Source organism: Caretta caretta, chromosome 8, assembly GCF_965140235.1.
Source record: "Caretta caretta isolate rCarCar2 chromosome 8, rCarCar1.hap1, whole genome shotgun sequence".
Taxonomy (NCBI): Eukaryota; Metazoa; Chordata; order Testudines; family Cheloniidae; genus Caretta; species Caretta caretta.
The window spans coordinates 90,275,560-90,299,962 of NC_134213.1; the positions used below are offsets into that span (position 1 = coordinate 90,275,560).

The 24,403-nt window shown below is 47.3% G+C and overlaps 1 protein-coding gene across 2 annotated transcripts in view; it reads right to left on the bottom strand.

The window, feature by feature from the left end:
• The window catches only part of PDE4B (phosphodiesterase 4B), a 404,634-nt gene that overhangs the window by 350,368 nt on the left and 29,863 nt on the right, over nucleotides 1-24,403 (bottom strand). For both annotated transcript variants that reach the window (XM_048861443.2, XM_075131780.1), the window contains exon 2: nucleotides 4,482-4,594. In XM_048861443.2, the coding sequence (XP_048717400.2) occupies nucleotides 4,482-4,523 (42 nt within the window). In that variant the 5' untranslated portion in view covers nucleotides 4,524-4,594. The remainder of the gene's footprint in view (nucleotides 1-4,481; nucleotides 4,595-24,403) is intronic.

Consider the following 24,403-nt stretch of genomic DNA (forward strand, 5'->3'; position numbering starts at 1 on the left):
ATGTGGACCTCAATACCCTCACCCTTAGAGATTAGAGGACTGCAATATGCTTTACTGAATGCTACACCAAGAGATGAAATTGGTGCAGAATTTGACAGTCCGTTTGTAAAGTGCTATATCTATCAAAACCAAGGCAAGGAAGGTTATGTCTAGTGACTGGAGCAGCCGTGGTCATGCCCAGTGGTCAGAACCAAGGGTTGGAGCTGAAACCAGGAGTCAAAAGCAGGGCTAGAAGAAGACAACAGTAGGGCTGGGAGCTAGGCTGGACCCAGAACAAGGCTGGAGCAGGACCAGAGACAAGACTAGAGCAAGAGCGGGGCTGGAGCAGGCTGAAGCCAATGGAATCTGTCATCACTATCAGGCAGAGCAGAGTTCAAGCCATGAAGTGACACTGAGCAGAATAAACAAAGGTTTCTCCTGTGAAGCTTATATATCTGCTCTGAGAGTCACCAGACCAGCCCCAGGCTTGTGGATTGGCTGGAGCACAATGCAGGAATAACTCATCCCCACATGAGGCATATTCAGGCTACAGTCCAAGAATGACTCATCACCTCATAATATCTACCATGAACATATTGGTCCCAGGATGCAACAGATCCCATCCTGGCTAATTCCTTTAGGAGCACTGATGATGGTTGCCAGTGCACTATTTCTGAAGGACAATACAACACATTTTAAATCGAGTAGACTCCAAGAGGGTTAACTATCTATTTAAAAGTTTTGAACTTGTATCACTTGTTTTAGAAAGTGATACTCCAATATCCTACTCACCCAGTTATGCACCCCTCAAAACTTGCACTCAAAGTTAATGGTGCTTCAAATTCAATATATTATTCCTAAGAGATAGCTTCATAATGCTGTCAGCTCTTAGACTGCAAGTTTGACAGTGCGTGAAAGAAAGAGATGGGCCCTTTATAAGATGCCAAAGAAACAAGTGTTGGTACAGTTATACATAGGGCCCTACCAAATTCACAATCCATTTTGGTCATTTTCATGGTCATAGGATTTTAAAAATCATAAATCTCATGATTTCAGCTATTTAAATCTGAAATTTCACAGTGGTGTAATTTTAGGGGTCCTAACACAAAACGAAGTTGTAGGGGTGTCACAAGGTTTCAGTACTGCTACCCTTACTTCTGCACTGCTGCTGGCGGCAGCGGTGCCTTTGGAGCTGGGCAGCTGGAGAGCAGCAGTGGCTGGCCAAGAGCCCAGCTCTGAAGGCAGTGCTGGGCAGCTGGGGAGCAGCAGTGGCTGGCCAAGAGCCCAGCTCTGAAGGCAGTGCTGGGCAGCTGGGGAGCAGCAGTGGCTGGCCAAGAGCCCAGCTCTGAAGGCAGAGCTGGGCAGCTGGAGAGCGGCGGTGGCTGGCCAAGAGCCCAGCTCTGAAGGCAGAGCCGCCACCAGCAGCAGCACAGAAATAAGGATGGCATGGTATGGTATTGCCACTCTTACTTCTGCGCTGTTGCTGGCAGTGGCTCTGCCTTCAGATCTGGGCTCCTGGCCAACTACAGCCAGTCTCCAGCCACCCAGTTCTGAAGGCAGTGCAGAAGTAAGGGTGGCAATACTGCGACCCGACCCCCCCCCGCCCATAACCTTTTTTCTCTCACACACACACACCCCACTCCCTTTTGAGTCAGGACCCCTAAATTGAGAAACACTGGTCTCGCCCATGAAATCTGTATAGTATAGGGTAAAAGCACACAAAAGATTTCACCGGGGGTGGGTGGGGGGGGGAGAGATTTCATGGTCCATGACCCATTTTTCATGGAATTTGGTAAGGCCCTAGATACACACCACTCTCTCCCCCAACAGTATAAATTTAAAAAACAAAACCAAGAACAATTCACTCATCTTATCACAGATAATGAGTCTCACTGATGGGTGACACAAGACATCCCTACAAGAGGCTGCCTGAAAGCTTTTTATGGAATTGGAGTTGTTAATGCCCTAACTGACCTCTGATGGCATGTGAAGGATTCAGATTTTGTTTCAGAATTATCTTGCTAACACAAAGAAAAGGTGCAGCTAAAATAGGGTAGAACCAACTGTTACACTGAATAGAAATGTTACAACAAGAATGTAAATTAGTTATGTAGGCAATGCAGGCAATATGTGGTTATATCTGAGCAATCCAGGCACCATCCCCCAGCACTTCTTGACTATACTGATAAATTAGGAGCCATTTCAGAAAACAAAGTCAAATGCAAGATAAAAATGAAAATGACCAATCTCAACCAATGCCACTTGCTGCTTGTTTCAGATCATATTTTAAAAACTAGAAGTTTAAACCTATTCATGTTCTCAAACACCTGGGTCAGATTCTTGGGTCATCTTTACCTTGAGTAGTACTTTACTCCACAAGTAGTCCATCTGAACTCAGTGGGACTCCTAACAGATTGAGGAATGGCATTTGCATGGATAAAGATAGGAGAATTTAAATTATTATTCTTGTTAATTTCTTTGTAGGATAGGATTAAAATACATCTACAACTGGTATTTGACTATGAAGTTCGGCTTAGATAGATTGGATCAAATGTTCGTCCCTCTGTGGAGAAAGTTAATATAAGAAAGATTAACTTCTTAGGGTTGTTTTATTGATACAGCCTTGCCTTTTGACATTTGTCAACTGTACTTTGGACAAATAAAAGTAACAGGCATGTAGGTCCTGGAGCCTGAAACCCTCACTCACATGAATAATACTGAGCCTTGATGTAAAGTTGGGGAATTTAGACCACATAAATTAATAGTTTAGTTGAGAATATTCTAAAAATTTAAAAAAAAACCCTGCAGAAATATCATACCTTTCTCCCCGACAAAGACAGATTTAAATTCCCCAACTTTACATCAAGCCTCAGTTAATTTCACATTAAAAATAACAGTGCTTGCTTAGAAAGTGCTGTGATAACTTGTAAATGCTGGCGATACACTGTTCCTATCCCTCGGAGAGAAAGCAAGACACAGAATTGACCAGAATTGACCACACTGGTTTCAAAACCCCCTGTCAGAGGGGAGTGGGACAAGGGTCCCTGCCTAGAGACAAGTGATGGCGGGAGTCCTGATTGGGCATTCCTGGACTAAACCACAGAGGGAGGAATACAGGTGAAGTTACCTGACAAAAGGCATTGGACTTGATAAGACTTGACAAAGCCACAGGCTCCAGACACACTCCTCTGTCAACTCCTTTGCTTCACCTCTAATGTAGAGTGGAGAGGGAGATTCTTTTGTGCATGGCAGAGGCAGTTCAGTCACCAAAATCCATACAGTTCTTGGCCTCTTTAATGAGTTGCCAATTAGTGCAGAGCTATATAGCATGGTGGAGAATTTGTGATGCAGGACCAGGAACTGAAACCTATCAAACTCATCTTATATAAGGGGTTACCAAACATTCATTATATGGAAACATTTATTCATTAATTCAAACTGGTGACCTACAGGTGAAAGGTTCTGTATCTTATTTGCATTGTCCCAACGGCAGCCAGTTTCCCAACAGATACTATCTTCAGAGAAGGTCATTTTAATATATATATAATTGGAAAGGGTAATTTTAATATGTGTTTATTCTCTCTCTTTATAAAAAAGAGAGAGAATAAACACATATTAAAATTACCCTTTCCAAGTAATACTTACTGGAGAATTGGCTATCTCAAGGACAATACTAATGAACCATTATATAGAACACATACACACAAACCCAAACACACTACATTAGGAGAATATTAAAGAATGGCTGCTGCTGGTATTAAAAGTGCTGGAGTGATACTGAAAATGTAACATTGTTACATATATTCTGGGAGAAGATGATTTTCCATTTTTAAAGATCCCAAGCTGTAACAAACAAAGCAATTACTGCTGTGATTATCATTGCCATCATTACAAATTGATGCATTTCTCCTGAGAATAGGAACTGGAATTTAATTAATAAAGGATTAGTATGGCAAGAGGAGTGATGGATTAACACATCAGCACATGGGGTGTTAAGAAACCAAAGTCTTAAGTGTTGTAAAAATGCTTATAAATATATAATTACAGCAAATCCACAAAGTGTGGATCCAGATCAGATCTTCCTCAAAGTTTGTGGTTGGGCTCAGATCCATCTCTCTCTTTCGGTTTAATGAAGTATAATGTTCAAGCACAGACTTTGCATTAGCAATGGGAAAGAGTTTACATGATTATTTTTTAATCAATGGACCTTACTTTCCTCTCATTTACATTGCCATAGTTTAGAAGTGCATGCATCCGATGAAGTGAGCTGTAGCTCACAAAAGCTTATGCTCAAAATAAATTTGTTAGTCTCTAAGGTGCCACGAGTACTCCTTTTCTTTTTGCAGATACAGACTAACACGGCTGCTACTCTGAATCCAAGGAAGTCAGTAACTCTAGGAGCAACTCCAGTGTAAAAGCCAACCTATATGAAAGGAGAACCAGGCTGTTCTGTTCTGAAAAAAATATACTGGAATAATAAACCTTGACTTTTTTAAACTTACGTCATCTGCTGTAACCATCATGTCACTTCTGCTTTTCTTCATTATAGAGATGAAAAATGCACCTATTCGTGCCAACCACTCTTGTTCAATCCAATTTCTCCCCGACAGTAAACCTACAAGAAAAAGTGGGAAGCCTTTGTATTCTTGAGTAATAAGCTATGTAGTTGATTGATAACATGGTTAGCTAGCTTACAGCTAACAGAGTGTTTTCATAAAGCGCTTTGCAGCACAAGTCCAAGCACAAGGAGCCCAAGTGTGTAATTACATAAAAGTGTAACATTCCATTTGCAAAATAATTTAATTAGTATTGAGAATTCTTTTTAAAAAAATCAGTGTTCTCAAAGTTTGGGAATAGAAGCTTTGTAACAACTAGGGCTGTCAAACAATTAAAAAAATTAATCACGATAAATCACAAGATTAAAAAATAATCACTATTAATCACAGTTTTAATTGCACTGTTAAACAATAATAGAATATCATTTATTTAAATATTTTTGGATGTTTTTCTACATTTTCAAATATATTGATTTCAATTACAACACAGAATACAAAGTGTACAGTGCTCACTTTATAGGATTATTTTTATTACAAATATTTGGACTGTAAAAAAGATAACCAAAAGAAATAGTATTTTTCAATTCACCTCATACAAGTACTGTAGTGCAATCTCTTTATTGTGAAAGTGCAACTTATAAATGTAGATTTGTATCTGTTCTTAGAATCACAGACTTTAAGGTCAGAAGGGACCATTATGATCGTCTAGTCTGACCTCCTGAACGACAAAGGCCACAGAATCTCACCCACCCACTCTTGTAACAAACCCCTAACCTATCTCCAAGCTATTGAAGTCTTCAAATCGTGGTTTAAAGACTTCAAGGTGCAGAGAATCGTCCACCAAGTGACCCAAGCCCCATGCTGCAGAGGAAGGCGAAAAACCCCCAGGCCTCTGTCAATCTGCCCTGAAGGAAAATTCCTTCCCAATCCCAAATATGGCGATCAGCTAAACCCTGAGCATGTGGGCAAGACTCACCAGCCAGACACCCAGGAAAGTATTCTCTGTAGTAACTCAGATCCCACCCCATCCAACATCCCATCATAGGCATCATCCCCTTGGGCATATCTACCGCTAATAGTCAAAGATCAAATTAATTGCCAAAATTAGCCTATCCCATCATATCATCCCCTCCATAAACTTATCAAGTTAGTCTTGAAGCCAGATATGTCTTTTGCCCTCACTGCTCCCCTTGGAAGGCTGTTCCAGAACTTCACTCCTCTGATGGTTAGAAACCTTCGTCTAATTTCAAGTCTAAACTTCCTGATGGCCAGTTTATATCCATTTGTTCTTGTGTCCACATTGGTACTGAGCTTAAATAATTCCTCTCCCTCTCTGGTTATTTATCCCTCTGATATATTTATAAGAGAGCAATCATGTCTCCCCTCAGCCTTCTTTCAGTTAGGCTAAACAAGCCAAGCTCTTTGAGTCTCCTTTCATAAGACAGGTATTCCATTCCTCGCATCATCCTAGTGGCCCTTCTCTGTACCTGTTCCAGTTTGAATTCATCCTTCTTAAACGTGGGAGACCAGAACTGCACACAATATTCCAGATGAGGTCTCACCAGTGCCTTGTATAACAGTACTAACACCTCATTATCTCTACTGGAATATCTCGCCTGATGCATCCCAAGACCGCATTACCTTTTTTCACAGCCATATCACATTGGCAGCTCATAGTCATCCTGTGATCAACCAATATTCCGAGGTCCTTCTCCTCCTCAGTTACTTCCAAGTGATGCGTCCCCAGTTTATAGCAGAAATTTTTGTTATTAATCCCTAAATGCATGACCTTGCACTTTTCATTATTAAATTTCATTCTATTACTATTACTCCAGTTTACAAGGTCATCCAGATCTTCCTGTATGATATCCCGGTCCCTCTCTGTATTGGCAATACCTCCCAGCTTTGTGTCATCTGCAAACTTTATTAGCACATTCCCACTTTTTGTGCCAAGGTCAGTAATAAAAAGATTAAATAAGATTGGTCCCAAAACCGATCCCTGAAGAACTCCACTAGTAACCTCCTTCCAGCATGACAGTTCACCTTGGGCAGCATGATCGCCCATAAATGTAAACAAACTTGTTTGTCTTAGTGATTGGCTTAACAAGAAGTAGGACTGAGTGGACTTGTAGGCTCTGAAATTTTACATTATTTTGTTTTTGATTGCACTTCTGTAACAGATACAAATCTACAATTATAAGTTGCACTTTCACAATAAAGAGATTGCACTACAGAACTTGTATGAGATTAATTGAAAAATACTATTTCTTTTGTTTACCTGTTTACAGTGCAAATATTTGTAATCAAAAGTAATCATATAAAGTGAGCATTGTACACTTTGTATTCTGTGTTGTAATTGAAATCAATATATTTGAAAATGTGGGAAAACATCCAAATATTTTTATAATAAATTTAAATTGGTATTCTATTATTAAGAGTGTGATTAAAACTGCGATTAATCACGATTAATATTTTTTAAATCGAGTTAATTTTTTTTTTGGTTAATCGCTTCAGTTAACTGTGATTGACAGCCCTAGTAACAATCTTAGAAATATAGGGCCAAATCCTGTGGTTCCTACTTAGTTTTTTAACAAGTCTTTACTCAGAAATTTATCACAGAAGGTCCCAGGTTTGAGTAAACTGGCCTTTACAAAAACTAGTAAAAGGAGATATTTGTATTCATATTTTAAACTCATACGGTAACTCTCACAAATATAAAGGCTCTATTCAATATTATATATGCATGCATGCATAACTTCAGCCACTTCTATACTGTAGCCCTCTCTTGGGTAAGACACTGCAGCCACTTTGGGCCAGCAGCACTACACAGCGGCGTTTAGAAAAAGAAATGAAAAATAACTAACCAGATGAAACTGCAGAGGAAGACAGAACATAATAATTCACTCACCGAGGAATCTGGCCAGGGCACTAGGTGTTAAAAACCTTACTCGTCCTTACTATGAACTGAGTGCTCATAGAATATCAGGGTTGGAAGGGACCTCAGGAGGTCATCTAGTCCAACCCCCTGCTCAAAGCAGGACCAATCCCCAACTAAATCATCCCAGCCAGGGCTTTGTCAAGACTGACCTTAAAAACTTCTAAGGAAGGAGATTCTACCACCTCCCTAGGCAACGCATTCCAGTGTTTCACCACCCTCCTAGTGAAAAAGTTTTTCCTAATATCCAACCTAAACCTCCCCCACTGCAACTTGAGACCATTACTTCTTGTCCCTGTCCTCATCTACCACTGAGAATAGTCTAGAACCATCCTCTCTGGAACCACCTCTCAGGTAGTTGAAAGCAGCTATCAAATCCCCTCTCATTCTTCTCTTCTGCAGACTAAACAATCCCAGTTCCCTCAGCCTCTCCTCATAAGTCAAGTGTTCCAGACCCCTAATCATTTTTGTTGCCCTTCGCTGGACTCTCTCCAGTTTATCCACGTCCTTGTAGTGTGGGGCCCAAAACTGGACACAGTACTCCAGATGAGGCCTCACCAATGTTGAATAGAGGGGGACGATCACGTCCCTCGATCTGCTCGCTATGCCCCTACTTATACATCCCAAAATGCCATTGGCCTTCTTGGCGACAAGGGCACACTGCTGACTCATATCCAGCTTCTCGTCCACTGTCACCCCTAGGTCCTTTTCCGCAGAACTGCTGCCTAGCCATTCGGTCCCTAGTCTGTAGCTGTGCATTGCGTTCTTCCGTCCTAAGTGCAGGACCCTGCACTTATCCTTATTGAACCTCATCAGATTTCTTTTGGCCCAATCCTCCAATTTGTCTAGGTCCTTCTGTATCCTATCCCTCCCCTCCAGCGTATCTACCACTCCTCCCAGTTTAGTATCATCCGCAAATTTGCTGAGAGTGCAATCCACACCATCATGAAAAGGTGCCAGAGGGACAGCTCTGAAAAGGAAAACCCTCGGTGTTTTTCACAGAACAGATACAGCTGCAGTGCAAGCTTCTGCACACTGTCAATGTGTCGCTACCCTGGCTTGGAAAGATTAACTCTGGGGCGAGAGGAGAGTTGACGGACAAATCATTAACTGGCTTCTCTGTTGAGACTACCTGTAAAGGGGTCAAGTAGTACCAGTTGTGGTGGTGGTTTTTATGTTGAAGACAACTCTTAGAGGAATTTAACCAAGACCAAACAGCCCTCAGAAGGTGAAAGCTTTCAGGTACTACCCATACCTTTCAACTTTAATACATGAAGGCTCCAATCCTACCCTGAAGTCAGGGAGAGTTCAGACATGAAAAGAATGTAGTATCAAGCCGTAACTGTGTGCCAGGGGCCACCAAAGTCATGCACATATGAATTAGGATTAAACCACTGAGGATTAGGTGTTTGTAACTTGCTCAGTATCATGCATGTTCAGACAAAATGCACAGGCTATTTAAAAAGGCACGATACTACTTCACAATTCAAACAGATTCCTTCCTGGTTCAGAGGCAGATATAGAAATTCTTACACAGTGTAACAACTGTGTTCACATTAAATGCCATGTAGGTTACACCACCACCACACCATTTACAGAAATAATGCATAGGAAAAAATCAGGCTCGTTCTAAGGAGAACCCTTTGGGTTAACGAGCAAGAAGTGTTTGATCAGAGAGAACTAGAAAGCTACCCTACCATGCTACAAGGACTGGATGCTCACGCAGCTGCTGCTCATTTTATGAGAAAAGCATTGCAGCAGATCCTTTCCCTTGAGGGTAGATCACCCTGCAAAGAACATTAACATATGGTGCCAGCAACGTCACTGGGTCTGATACCAGTCCCAGCTGCGACACAAGCACTACACATGCTTCCAGTTGCTTTAATTCCCGTAGGGATTCAGACATCTCTCTTACACCCACACCTCTTCAGGGTTTTATATATATAAATAAAATGTGTGTGTGTGTGTGTCTGTGTGTAAGTAAAAAAGAGAGATCTCACACACACACACACACACCCCTTCATCATCAGCCGAAACATTCAAATCCCTCAGATCCATGCCAGACATCCTCATCTGTGAGAGCACAAGCACCATCACACAGCGCTGCAAGGTATTAGTTCTATATTCTTTGCTGCAGCAGCACAGGGGGAAGAGCAAAATAACCTTTTTAAAAGGCCCCTAAGAGCTGGGGGCAGAGGGAGGAGGGCAGAGGTTCTGCACAGGCCACAGAAGGCCACAAGATACAGGCTGAGCATAGGCAAATGAGGATGAAGTATGGGTTAGAGCTGTGGAACGAGTGTTGACAAAATGGCAAAAATTGGAGCATTCTGACAATTGCCTCTCAACTGCACTGCAATGTCACTACTGAGATGGGCAAGGTTTAAATGAGCAGCCTAGAGATGAAAGGCTCCATACCCCCTTAACAACCTAACAACATCCTGTGATGCCACAATAAAATAGTGAGTCAAATGCAGTGATGATGGTGTAAATTACATCATCTTCTGCCAAAACAAGCTGTCTGCAACACAAGGACGATTTACCTCCACAGAGGGCAGATACTCTTTCTGTTATTGTCAAATGGGATTTCTGCTGGGAACAGAGTTTTATATTTCCACTCAAGCCCGATACAAGCTGCTCTGGTCGCGCAGTCTACAAAACCACTAAACCAGCACACCCTCCACCTGCACTAGTCATGCATTCTTTCTAACCAGCATTCTCCAGTTTTGGCCTTGTACCCATTCTTTATGCCCATCCTTGCAACTGAGGTTCTGGCATCATAATCTGGTTCTCTAGCAAAGTCTCGATACCAATGAGCTCGCCTAGGGTTACGCAAAAATCAGTCTGTGTACACAATTAGGGAATTTGCTCCAATGACTTTTCTACAGAAAAATGCATTAAGTAAGAACAATTTTATTCTGATATATGCATCTCCAAGCAATGCCAAGGGAAACACTGAACATTTGTCAGAATTAACTGCTTCTACAAATATAGATTTAATGGGTATTTTAGTGAAATGAGCTACAGCCTTCTCAGTCTGAATGAAAGCTTTCACAAGGGGGGGGGCGGATAATCTGTGGAGATGTCACTTATCTAGGTTCCTTTTTGGCTCCCCATCATTCTAGTAGGTAAGAGATTAGGCTTCTATTCTGCATAAAAATAGAAATGTGTCTGTGTAGATTTATTTTTATTTCCCACATATTTGGATTGAAAATATGATCTAAAACTAAATTGCTGCGCTATATAGATCCCTGAATTCTATTACAAGCAGTGTTACATTATAATCAAAAAGTTCAAGCTACTCATTTAGTTTCCTTCAAAACCCACCACATACACCTTACCCAACTCTTCTGTATGCCACTGACAAAAAAAGTAAAACAAATTGCTGTACCATCTGCTCACAACTTCTCCCTGTCTTTGCCATGGAAATTAAATTGTTGAGAGGGCCACTGACAGAGCATTGTAGCATGTTGTGACTTAAAAGAAAGACCACTATAAGCTAGTACCATGTCCCATTTTAGAGCACATTATGTCCCACAGTTAAGAGCCACACCAGGTGTCTCATTCCTCAAGGTGACAAAGGCAAGGTAGTCATATAAAGCTCTCAACAACACATTCATTTCCAGCTAGCAGCAGGCATTGCAGTCAAAAAAGAAGAAAAACTCCTGTCTCATCTGCAAGGCTAGTGCTTCAGTACGGTGCTGATAAAATGAGGAGAAGGGATTGAAATGTCAGCAAAGGGGGAAGCAAAACAGCTAATAATGAAAGGAAGGAGTGGGTGAAAAAAAACAAACCTCTAAACAGATTGTGCAATTGATGGAATCCCTCCTAGGCAAAGCCAAAGACGTCACATTTTTATTTGAATTTCTTTATAAAAAACAACAAGATGATTAACACCCTTCTTATACAAATAATCAAATCACAAAAAGAAAAAAAAAAGAAAAAAGAAGAGAAGAGCTAACTCTCTCCCAGCCCACCAGGAGATACTTTTAAATACTTAAAAACCAAAAAAACACAACCTTCACTTATAATTGAGAACCCCTCATATAAGCTGGGAGAGTCAGACAGACATCATTGCAACAGCATGAAAAAGGCTCTGTAGCTGAAATGTTAGCAGATGATATCCATCTCATCTGCTATAGGGAAATCTCAAACACAAACGCTCACTTTTTTGAAACCATATTTCTGTGAGGATTTTAATTCTCTTCTGTATGGTTATTTCCTTTGGAAGGATCCTAGCCCTCTTGGTCTTTGGACAATTATTAAACTGGTTGCTAATTTAGACAGTCTCTTGAAGTTCCCTTAATTTAATTTCTTTGCAGAATTTGGGTTGGAACCCATCTTCCTGAATCACTTGTATATATTTGAAAAAAATAATCCGTATATATAAAATGTTTTTTAAAAATCAAGAGTGCAAGCTCCAGACATCACTAAAGACAAAAGTAATAAGACAGACTCTGGAGAGGTTTTGAATCATAGAAGCATAGGCCTGGAAGGAACCCCAATAGGTCATCTAGTCCAGTTCCCTACATACAAGGCAGGACTGAATAACAACTAGACCATTCCTGACAAGTGTTTGCCTAACCTGATCTTAAAAACCTCCAATGACAGAGATTCCATAACCCCCTTTGGCAATTTGTTCCAGTGCTTAACTACCCTGACAGTTGGGAAGTTTTTCCTAATGTCCAACCTGAACCTCCCTTACTGCAGTTTAAACCTATTGCTTCTTGTCCTATCCTCAGAGGTTAAAGAGAACAAAATTTTCCCCCTCCTTCTTGTAACAACCTTTTACGTACTTGAAAACTGTTATGCCTCCCCCACAGTCTTATCTTCTCCAGACTAAGCAAACCCAATCTTCACTCATAGGTCATGTTTTCTAGACCTTTAATAATTTTTGGTGCTCTTCTCTGGACTTTCTCCAATTTGTCCACATCTTTCTTGAAATGTGGTGCCCAGAACAGGACACAATTCTCCAGATAAGGTCTTATCAGAGCAGAGTAGAGTGGAAATACTTCTCATGTCTTGCTTACAGAACTCCTAATGATAAGCAAACGTTATTCTGGGATTTTTTTTGGCAACAATGTTACACTATTGACTCATATTTAGCTTGTGATCCTTTATAACCCCCAGATCCCTTTCCACAGTACTCCCTCCTAGGCAGTCATTTCCTATTTTGTATGTGCACAATTGATTGTTCCTTTCCAACTAGTTATGCACCCACCTTATAGTAGCTCCATCTAGGCTGTCTTTCCCTATTTTTTTTTTTTTTTTATGAAAAGGTCATGTGAGACAGTATCCAAAGCATTACTAAAGTCAAGATGTGTCATATCTACCGCCTCCTCCCTTCCACAAGGCTTGTAACTCTGTCAAAGAAAGCTATTAGGTTGGTTTGACAAGATTTGTTCTTGACAAATCCATGCTGATTGTTGCTTATCACTTTATTATCTTCTAGGTGTTTTTGCAAATTGATTTCTTGATGATTTGCTCAGTTATCTTTCTAGGTACTAAAGTTAAAACGGTAGTCTGTATTTCTCTGGGTTGTCCTAATTCCCTTGCAATAAAGACAAACCAGGGAATTAAGGACAGAAATAACCAAAATTTCATTTGGGAAAATGCAAGCTAACATAACAGGAGAAAAATAATCAGAAACCAAGATATTCAATTATTGGGACTGTGACAGGGTTGGGCCAGATGCCTATAGGAGAGTAATTTTTTTTTTTAAGCAGAAAAGAATTTTATTTGCATAACACTTACAAAGAATCACCAAAGAAGAAAACAAAACTATGCAACAAAACAAAAGCAAACACAAGGTATAACACAGCAGCCTTCAGGAGGGAGAAGTGTTCAGACTAGCCTGGGCCCAGAGCGGGGGGGCTTCCTTGACACTCATGGTCTTCCACCCTCCTGAGTTACCTGGTAGTCTAGAGCGGGGGGGGGGGGGGCTTCCTCGACACTCGGGGTCTTCCACCCCCTCGAGTTACCTAGTGCCACGCCCAGTCTCACCGATTATTCCTCTCCTGAGAGTGCCTGACAAGATGGGCACGGCTGCGAGGTGGGACGTACACCCACGTGTGATAGGACCCCTCCTTGGTGACGGTGATGATGGTATCCACAGCAGCAATGGCTGGGGCTGGGGTCTCTCGCTCTTCCCCTCAATCAAAGGGTCAGACGGAGGGAACCAGATGGGGTCACCGAGCAGAGAACCTCGGACAGTGCCTACCGCTCCTCGAAGGCGTCAACGGAGTTGGTGGACGCCGCCCAGAGGAACTCCGCCCGGATACGTGAATGTACTGAGGATCAGAAAACGGCCCTACAGTCGCAGGACGCTTCATTGGCCAACCTCCTCTCTCTGGCTTTATAGATGGCTGTTTTAGCTGGGGCTAAGAGAAGGTTAACCAGGAGATCCTGCGACTTTGTGGGGCCACAGATGGGGAGTGCGTAAATAAAAAGGTGAGGGGAAAAGTGCAGCCAAAAGCATAATAAAATATTTGTGAGGAGCCGAAAAAGGGGCTGCAATCTGGCACATTCTAAATATACGTGTGCCAGGGTTTCCCTCACGTTGCAAAAAGGGCAAGTATCCAGGATGGGGATGAACCGTGTCAAAAACACGCCCATGCTCACAGCTCCGTGAAGGAGCCGCCAACTTATGTCCGACGGGCCTCGGGACCAAGGTGGAATACAGGCTGGCCCACCGAGGTTGCTCACCACTTCGTATCGGGGCAGGACACCAGGGTGTGGGTGTGAAGGGTGTGAAGTGTGAGTGTGTATAAACATTTCCGTGGCGCGATTTGGAAACTGACCAGCTGCAGTTCATGCAGCCGGCTTGCAATGAAAGGGTGAGGGGTTTGTTGGGATCTATGGGGTAGGGGCCCAATGGAAAGGTCGGCGGGCCTGGGGTAGAGGGTGGGCGGCGTGCGCCCTCGCGCAGGGCTCGGTTTAGATAAGCCCGAGCAGCGGGCGTCAAGGCAGCCTTCACCTCCTGAAGTACACGCCAGGGGGTATCAGGTCTGGAGAGCCCGATGCGCCGAGCGAGCGTCAGGGGATCCAGCCAGTCTCCCCGGTCGTAGTCCAGGAGGTCTCCGACTCTCGTGACTTCCGCCAGGACCAAACTCTGGCGCACCGAGCGGGACTCCGCCACCTGCACACAGAGCTGGGGGTTGTGTAGCAGGGGCTCCGTGAGGAGTTCTGCTCCCACAGTGGCCGCCACGGACCTGGTCGTTGAAAACAGTTTCCAGGTCCGGAGGAGGTCCTGGTAGAAGACCGGCAGCCCGGAGAGGTCTCGCGGAAAACCTCTCGGACAGAGATAAAAGAGCTGCCGATCGTATCGGAGCCCTTGGAAGCGGCGCAGGAAGGCGTGTGCCACTATGCTCCACGTCGAACTACCTGCACTATAAAGGAGCCTCTGCAGGGCCTGGAGGCGGAAGACACGGACCTGAGCGTGCAGACACTTCGGGCCCTGCCCTCCTTCCTTCAGGGGTAGATGAAGAACCCCAACAGGGGCCTAGTGCATTCCTGACCAAAAGAACTCTAGAATCGTTGTGCGGAGGTTGATCAGGAAACCCAGGGCCGAACCAGGGTGTTGAGCCAGTACCAGAGTGTGGACAGGACTAGTTGGTTAAGCACCAGTGCTCTCCCTCGGAGGGAGAGACATCGGAGTAGCCTCGTCCATTTCCGGAGCCGCTCCAGCACCCCGCCTTCTAAATTTTGCCAGTTCTTCGGCGGGGAAGGGTGCGTGGCAGAAAGGTAAATGCCTAGGTAGAGCAGTGGACCCGCACTCCACCGGATGGTCTGAAGCGCGGGTGGGAGGGAGCTCACCTGCCGCCAGTCCCCCGCCGCCAAGCCAGAGCTCTTGACCCAGTTGACTTGGGCAGAGGAGGCTGCCGAGTAGATGGGCTGGCAAACCTCCACCCGCGCCAAGTCGCCCGGGTCCTGGAGCACGTCATCGGCGTACGCCGACAGGACCAGCCACAGCTCCGGCTCCCGCAGCACCAACCCTGTCAACCTCCTGTGAAGGAGACAGAGGAAAGGCTCGATCGCTAGAGCGTACAGCTGGCCCGAGAGGGGGCACCCCTGCCGCACTCCTCGCCCGAAGCTGACTGGCTCGGTCACAGTCCAGTTGAGCCTAACCAAACACTCCATGGAGGCGTACAGCACCCGGAGAAAGCTCACAAACTGAGGTCCGAATCCAAACGCCTGCAGAGTGCTCAGGAAGTACTCATGATCTACTCTATCGAATGCCTTCTCCTGATCGAGAGACAGGAGGGCGAATGACAGACCATCTCTCCGCCCGAGTTCCAAAAGGTCTCGGACTAGAAATAGGTTGTCAAAAATGCTGCGACCCCGGACAGTGTAGGTCTGGTCTGGGTGGATCACATCCGCCATCACGGACCCTAGCCGAAGCAAGATTGCTTTCACTACGATTTTGTAGTCCGTGCTAAGTAGTGAGACGGGACGCCAGTTTCGTAAATTGCGGAGGTCCCCCTTCTTCGGCAACAAGGCGAGCATTGCTTCGGCAACAAGGCGAGCACGAAAGAGGGAGGACCCCGCCCTGCAAAGACTCAGCCCAGACAGTGGCTAGGTCTGGGCCAAGGAAGTCCCAGAACGCGCGGTAGAACTTCACGGTCAGCCCGTCCATGCCCGGAGATTTATTGGTGGGCATGCGACGGAGGGCTTCCGAGAACTTGGCCAGGGTGAGAGGCAGCTCTAGCCGGTCTCGGTCGCCCACGCTGACCGTGGGGAGTTCCTCCCAGAGCACCCTGCAAATGCCAGGATCGGTCGGATCCAGGGAGAAAAGGCTTGTGTAGAAGTCACGGGCCCTCCCACACATCTCCACCAGATCCGTGAGGGGGGCGCCGTCTTCTGCTAGAAGGCAGGTGATGTGTTTCTTGGCCCCCCTTGTTTTCTCCAGGGCATAGAAGAAACGGGAGCTGCGATCCATCTCCCGAAGGAGGTGGATGTGGGATCGAACAAAGGCACCGCGGGCCCGATGGTCCTCGAGGGCCCAGAACTCCTCCCGCTTCTCCCAGCACACTCTGCAGAGGAACGGGTCCTCGGGGCTGGCGGCAAGATGCCTCTCCATCTCTAAGACCTCCCATTCCAACTGCTCTATCGCTGCATTCCTCCGTCGGCTGGTGCCCCGGGTGTAGTCACGGCAGAAGAGCTTGGCGCGCACCTTCCCTAGATCCCACCATTGCTGCGCCGAGGGAAAGGCATGCCGCTGCTCTCACCAGGCCAGCCAAAACTCCCGGAAGGACGTCACAAAGCCCTCATCCTCCAACAGGCTGTTGTTAAAGTGTCAATAGGCCGGCCCCGGCCTCTCTGCACGGAGGGAGGCTGTTATGGTGGTTAAATGATGGTCGGAAAATGGGGCCGGCCGAATGTTGGAGGAGTTGGCCTGTGAAAGATGGAAACGGGATAAATAAATACGGTCCAAACGAGAGTGGTGTGACCGATGGGCCTCCACCCGGACAAAGGTGAACATGGAAGTGTCATCTGGGTGGTGGTCACGCCAGACGTCTACTAGGGAGTGATATTCGACTATTTCTCGGAGAATGTTTGCAGCGGCCGGGCTCAGCTCGGCCCCTGAGCGGTCCCGTTCCTCGAGGGTGGTGTTAAAGTCCCCTCTCAGGACTAGGCACTTGTGAGAATCTAGGGTGCTGAGGAAATTGGACACCCACTGATAGAATTGTGGCCGTTTCGGGCTTGTTGTCGGGGCATAGATATTTACAAAGTTGACCACGAGCCCCTCCATACGGACTCGGAGATGCAGCAGGTGGCCCGGCACGGCCTCAGGGACCCCTAGCACCTCGGGCTGCTGGTTGGGGGAGAACAGGGTCGCCACTCCAGCTTGCCACATCGTGAAGTGGCTAAAGTAGACCCCGTCCCCCCACTCCAGCCGCCAGCTGTCCTCGGTGGTCGGATCCGTATGGGTCTCCTGCAGGAAAATCACAGAGTACCCCCCTTCCCGAAGGTAAGAGAGCACCTGGGACCTGCGGAGAGCCATCCTACAGCCCCTGGTGTTCAAAGTTGTGATAATGAGAGGCGTCATGCGGAGGGCTGGGGGTATGGGGGTTCCTTATTGGCAGGGGTGTTCGCGGCCCTCAGCGGGTCGCGCAGCAATCCGTGACCCATCCCGTAAGTGAGTAGATCATTACGGAAGCCGCAGGCCCGCCCATAGGCTGCAGCACCATGCTTTCCTTGCCCTCTGCCCTCCTTTATAAGGGCCCTTGTGGCCTGGAGGATTTGATCAAAGTCCCCACATAGCTGGAGAGCTAGCTGTACCCTGTTGCGGGCACCACGGATGTTTTCTAAAAACTTCCGCAATGCATTTCGCAGCTCATGGGGGGGTGGGGTTACGATTTCCGGGTTGTTCCCTGGTGGGGCTCTTGATGCAGCCTCGTGATCCGCTGAGGCGGGCAGGTAGGGTGCGGACCACCGACGGGGCGTCTGACAGGCTAAAGTTATTAGGTCCACCTCACACCTTGGGGTAGAAGGGGATGGCGGAGGGAAAATTGCAGCTTCTAATGGGTCGTGGCAGGAAAATGCAAAGGCTGCTCCCTGGGGGGAATCCACAAAAAATGGGAAAGAAATAACCCCAGGGGTGGCAATAGCATTGCAGGAGGAGGTGGATTGGACAGGGACAGGGGTGGGGGCGGGGGCAGAGGCAAGGCTCTGGGCTTCGGGAGGCAAGCAGCTGAAAAATGGTGCCTCCTGAGCAGATTTGAGGGTTGAGGGGTGGGAGAGGGGGCTCCAGTGATGCTAGGCGCAGGCTCTGTGGTGGATTTGGTGGCCATTGCATCAGGTGGTGGACCACCTTCTGTAGGGTGCCCGTCCGGGAAGGCAGTTAGGGGGAGGGAGCATGGGGAAAAGGGGACTGGGGTGAGGTTGCCCAGATCGAGGCTAGCCGGCAGTAGATCATCCTCTCCCTGGGTGACCAGGGTCAAACCTAGGGCCTCAATCTCCTCATACATGGAGGAGAGGTCGTCTTCTGCTACCCCGGGGGCCTCTCCTCTGGGGCCTGCCTCGACGGTCGCTTCGGGGTTCACGGGGGGTTCGGGTGGTATCCGGGTAGAAGGGGCTTCCTCAGGGGTCTCGGAGGGGAGGGTCTCCCGTGGAGGGGAGATTCTACCATCCAATGCCATTCTATCTTCCCCTCCCGACACCGGTGGATGGATCTGACTCGTGGGCATAGCGGAAGGCTCAGTATCAGTGCCTCCCTTCCTGGTCTTCCGGGGGGCCTCCGCATCGGAGGGTGCAGCTGAGCTCGAGCCTTCCGCTTGCCTCACTTCCCCTGGACTAGGGTCCAGCCCTCCATAGCGTCGTCTGGGGGTTGGTTAGCAGGGGTCATGTCGGGGGGCAGAGGTGATGGTTCAGGGGTTTGGGGGGTAACGGTGAGGCAGCATGGGGGGCGGGGGGTTCTCCTTGGGGCGGGCCCTCTCCTATACCCGGTAATAGCTTTGCTGCACCCTCCTCCATAGGCTCTGCTGGATTGTTGATAGCAAGGGTGGGACTCCCTTGCTCGTCTGGGCGTTGTAGGGGAGGTGTCTCTTGGGTCCGGACGGGAGCAGCAGTGGATCGGGCAGGAGGAGAGGTGGTTTCAGGTGCCGGGCAGCCAGGGGCGTCAGCAACGACGGAGCCAACGTCCTGCCGGGTCTCGGGGGTCTCGGGTGCCCCTCCCCGCTGGGTCAAAGGGCAGTCTCTGCGGACATGCCCCACTGAGCGGCAGAGGTAGCACCGGGCTTCTCCCATGGAGTAAAAGACCCAATAGCGGGCTCCCTGATAGGGGACTAGGAAGGACCCCTCGAGCGCCTCTCCGTCACGCACCGCCGGCAGCGGTAGAAGCTGCACTTGCCGGCGGAACGAGAGGACGTGACGGAGGGTGGGGTCCTTGCAGCCCAACGGGAGAGGGCTGATGACAGAATCAAGTTTCCCCAGGGTGGAGAGAGCGGGTAACAGGGCGGCATTGGGTAGAAAGGGAGGGATGGAGGTGAGGACTAGGCGAACGCCCAGGTCCTCTAGCGGCTCCAGGGGGACAAACACCCCGCCCCACCAGGCCCTTCTTCACCGTCTCCTGGGTGGCAGCCTCCGATGCTAAGAAAAAGACAACCTTCCCGTACATTTTGGAGGCTGCCACGATAGCCGTGGGTCCTACCACCCTCGCCAACGCCTGCACGTATGTCTCCATGTGGGGTGAGGTGGGGACCAGGAGGCAATGGATGCTGTGCTTCCTGGTCATGGTGGGAAAGGGGCCCCGGCCACTGTTGATGGTATCGGAGGCAGTGGGTGGGTGAGATGACGAGGCGGCAGGCGGGGGGGGTGCCACTGCCCGGGCATACGTCCTGGGGACCGGGGGAGGAACGCTCGCAGAGCTGGTGGAGGGAACAGCGGGGAGGGACGCCATGGTCGATGACGAGGCCACAGCGGTGGGGGTAGCCCCTGCCATGGAGGGCCTGGTGGTTTTAGCGGGGCCCTTTCCTTTCTTCACACCCTGGCCTTTCTGGCCAACTGGGGGGGGATTCCTAGAATCTGGGGGGGGCGGTGGATGTTGCAGCAGCAGTAATCGCCCGGATGCCTCCTGCTGCCGATGCCCCAGCGGGGGCAGAGGCAGATGTTTTGACAGCAGTGGTGGGGGGAGGGCTGGGGGGTTGGGCAGGGGGGTAGGTGGGGGAGAGGCAACTGAGGTTGCTAGAGGGGTCTCACCCCTCTCATTCCCCGCCATTGTGAGCAGGGAGAGACGGGGAGACACCAGAAGGAGGAGGGGAGAGGGGAAAGCAGATTAACCACTCCTCCCTGCTGGGCTGCAGGCGGGGGGGTGCCAAATGGGTCGGACTGGATGGGGGAGGAAAACAGGAGTTGGGGTCCGGTAATAGGGGCAATCTGTGGGGTAAACAGTCCGGGGAGGGGGGTGGGGACATGGACCCACGCACGTTTGTCCAAAGAGTCTCATTTGGTCGGCTGTTGTGTTTGGTCCGAGCGGCAAAATTCAAAGCAAACAGCTGAATCCAAAGGCAGATGGCAAGTTGCCAGCAGAGACGGATGGCAGGGGGGCCGTGACAGTCGTGGTAGTGTTGGGGGGGGACTGATGGATCGGGGGGCAGCTCCGTGCCACACCCCCTGTGCCCCCACAAATGCAATTAAAAATACAGTCAAACTCCCCCCACATGAGAATACAATTCAAAAGTTACTCAGTCTTACGGCCCCCTCTACGATGGTTCGTAGCTTCCCTGGGTGATTTTTTCTGTCGGCTATCTTCTCTTCCGGCTTTGTAATGAGGCTTTCAGCAGGCCAAGAATGTTGCAGAGATAAGAAGAATCTTCCTAGCTCAGTAACAGGTTTAGAAATAACAGCAAAACGGCTGGGTCTGGGGGCTTCCACTCCCCTCCTCCGGGTAGCGGGTCGGCAGTCTTCCCCCCCTCCTCTGGGGATTTCAGCTGGGGCAAAAGCGGCATCCGAGAGCAGGCATGGCGGGGGGGCTGGCAGCAAGCTGGCAACCGACCAGCACTCGAACGACAGCAAAAAAACAGCAAAAAAAAAAAAAAAAAAGCGTCTGGCCCAGTGGGGGGGGGGGGAACAAAGCAGGGTCAAAAAGTAAGAAAAATCTGGGCCGGGGGCTTTAGGAAAGCATAGAAAGCAAATAGAGTAGCAGCAAGCGAAGGAGGTCCCTTTTCCCTGGGAAAGGGAACAGGGAAGATTCCAGAACAATCAGGAACCTTCTGGAGACAATTAAGACAGGCTGATTAGAACACCTGCAGCCAATCAAGAAGCTGCTAGAATCAATTAAGGAAGGCTAATCAGGGCACCTGGGTTTTAAAAAGGAGCTCACTTCAATTTGTGGTGTGTGTGTGACGAGCTGGGAGCAAGAGGCACTAGGAGCTGAGAGTGAGAACGCGGACTGTTGGAGGACTGAGGTGTACAAGCATTATCAGACACCAGGAGGAAGGTCCTATGGTGAGGATAAAGAAGGTGTTGGGAGGAGGCCATGGGGAAGTAGCCCAGGGAGTTGTAGCGGTCACGCAGCTGTTCCAGGAGGCACTCTAGACAGCTGCATTCCACAGGGCCCTGGGCTGGAACCCGGAGCAGAGGACAGGCCCGGGTTCCCCCCAAATCCTCCCAACTCCTGGTCAGACACAGGAGGAGTCGACCTGGACTGTGGGTTCAGAAAAACGGCCAAGCTGAGGGCTGCCGTGAAGCTCCAAGGTGAGCAAATCCGCCAGTAAGCGCAAGACCAACCAAGGTAGAGCAGGAACTTTGTCACAGGAGATAAACTTGGAAAGCAGTAATACTGAAAGAGATCTAAAGTGATAGCCGATAGAAAATTAGACATGACTTTGCAGTGTAATAGATGATACATCCCATTTTGGGTTGCATGCATAGAGGCATCAAACCCCACACCAAGGCGATGAGTGTCTCTCATAGGGCTTGTCTACACTACCACTTAAGTCGATATAAGTTACTTCGCTCAGGAATGTGAAAAACCACCCCCAAGCAACATACCTTACATCAACTTAAAGTGGTGTCTACACTGCGCTGTATCGGGGGAGACACTCTCCTGCCACCGACATAGCATCTGCCTCTTGTTGAGGTGGAGTAATTACATTGATGGGAGAGTGCTCTCCCATCAACATAATGGTCTTCACCAGATGCGCTACAGCAATGCCAAGGTGTCAGTGCAGCAGCGCCAATTTAGCGCGCTAATGAAGACAAGCCCTATGTATAACTTTTGTGCAACTACACCTGTATGTTCAGTTCTGGGAACATCATAAAGTTCTAGACCAACTGATGAGACGGCAGAAAACAACAAATATTAAAGGGATAAAGAAACAATTAGATAAATATTGGGAGGGAAAAAACTTTTTTGATAGTAAGATCTTTAGGACCAAGATACAGTCTCCTAACGAAACCCTGATTCCTATATGTCTTTAAAACTAGAGTGAACAAAAGCACCAGAAAACATACTGTAGGGAAGAGTCCCACTCCACCAGTGGATCACTTTTGTGATCCTCTAAGAGTACTGTTAAATCTAAACCCGCTTTCCTTGCTAATTCGTTACCCATTTTTAAACATGAAGTATATTATATCCAGACTGCAAATGCATATTATATACTTAGAGCCTACATTTGATGTGGATTTCATTTTAGATGAATACATTAAAATCTGGGTACAAATCTGGATCATTATGTTCCAGTGCTTTTAGGCTAGTTATCCAAACACCTGGGCCTCATAATTTCTTTAAAGAAAACAAGAGACTTACCTTAATTTCTGACAACTTAATCATAACCTTATCTTAATTTTTAATCAGATGACATCCACCATTAAACCAAAACATCTGACCTGTACAAGTCTGCTAATTAAACTTGAATGTGTTCCTGTCCATTGGTGAATAATTTTGCTCTCCTATTTTCCTAAGAAAGGAATTTATCCCAGCGGACTAGTTAATGCTGGGTAGAAGAGAATACCTGAAGCAAAGCTGCCTACAATAACACTCTAAACTAAAGAGACCAAATTATCTCAGAGCCTTCCCTGCTTTAGTGGGTAACGCCAATCCCTTCCTAGCTGGAACAACTCCATCACTCTCAGGCTCTTCCCTACAGTAGCCTCAGACTCTTGCTCTCTGCAGTTCCTCCACAACTTCCTGAGCATCCTCCCCCTGCATCTTCCTACTAGGATCCAGAAAGTGGGCGGGCAGAAGCTCTTCCTGAGCATCCTCTCCCTGCAGGTTCCTACTGCTCTTACAGGGCATTCACCTGAGCCTATTTAGTAACTAGGGTTGGATACCCCTAGGCCTCTTGCCCTTAAAGGAGCAAGACACCCTCTTACAGTTCCCATGTGGAAAATGGAAAGACTTTTGATATGATAGATGTGTGTGTAGGCCTTTTGTTGTTTTAATCCTTTTCTCCTGTTATGTTGTGCTCCTACTGTTAATATTAAATCATACTTTGTTTTAAGAAAGCTGTTCATGACCACAGTATTCACTGCTGGTCACGGCTCCTGAAGGGAAGAACTGCAGGTCCCAAGTCCAGTCAGGTCTGATGAGCAATCACAACTGGTATACAGAAAGGCTGTAGCTAGAGAACTGCGGGATTCCACCTCAGAGAGATGAAGGCTTGAGTCCTAAAACTTGGAAGGGGTGCACTCAGAGAGAGATCACAGAAGGGTGAGAGGTGCAGCTAGCTCAGAACGGTGACAGCATGTTTTACAGATCACCTGGGACAATGCAACAGATGGTGTTACTCCGGAACTTTGAGAAAGTTTGGAACTGTGTCCTGAATTTGTGACTCATGACCCTCTTTGGTTTAAGTGGGCCAGACCTCTCAAGTGTACCAGATTTTGCAAGATGTGTCCTTTTTTAAAAAAACTGAGCTAGGCTGCCTGTTTCACTGTACTGTGAAAGTAGCTAATGTTTTACAAGGAAAATGCACTGAGCTGAAAGCCAGGACACTGAATCAGACCTCTCCTGACTGCTTATATTACCATGGATTTCACAGGCCTTAGCACTGACTCAGTGTACGAAGCCTGCTAGTGACCCATAAGGGGGAGACTTTGCATGTGAAACACGCTGGTGAAGCAGGGGAGGAAAGATTATACTTTTGCTGCTCATGCTGTACTAGTTCTGTGGATTAACAAAGGATTTTGGTGATCAGGGCTGTTCATCCGGCTGCTTTCCTACCCTAAATTCATCCCATCCCCAAACTTTCACAGAAAGCAGGAAAAACTGTTTAGAAAAGTACAGCAGAATTGCAGTACCTGATCTTTCCTTAATTGCCAATAGTAGTACCAAGAACCATGTCATGCAGTTAGGAACCAATATTGATCCTAGCAAAAACTGCTCATGCTTACTGGTTCAAAAAGCTAGGGCAGATGATCAGAAATAAAGAAGCCATAAACCTGAATAGAGAATTAATAGTGAAGCTTTACCAAGGAAAGGATTGGGATGAGG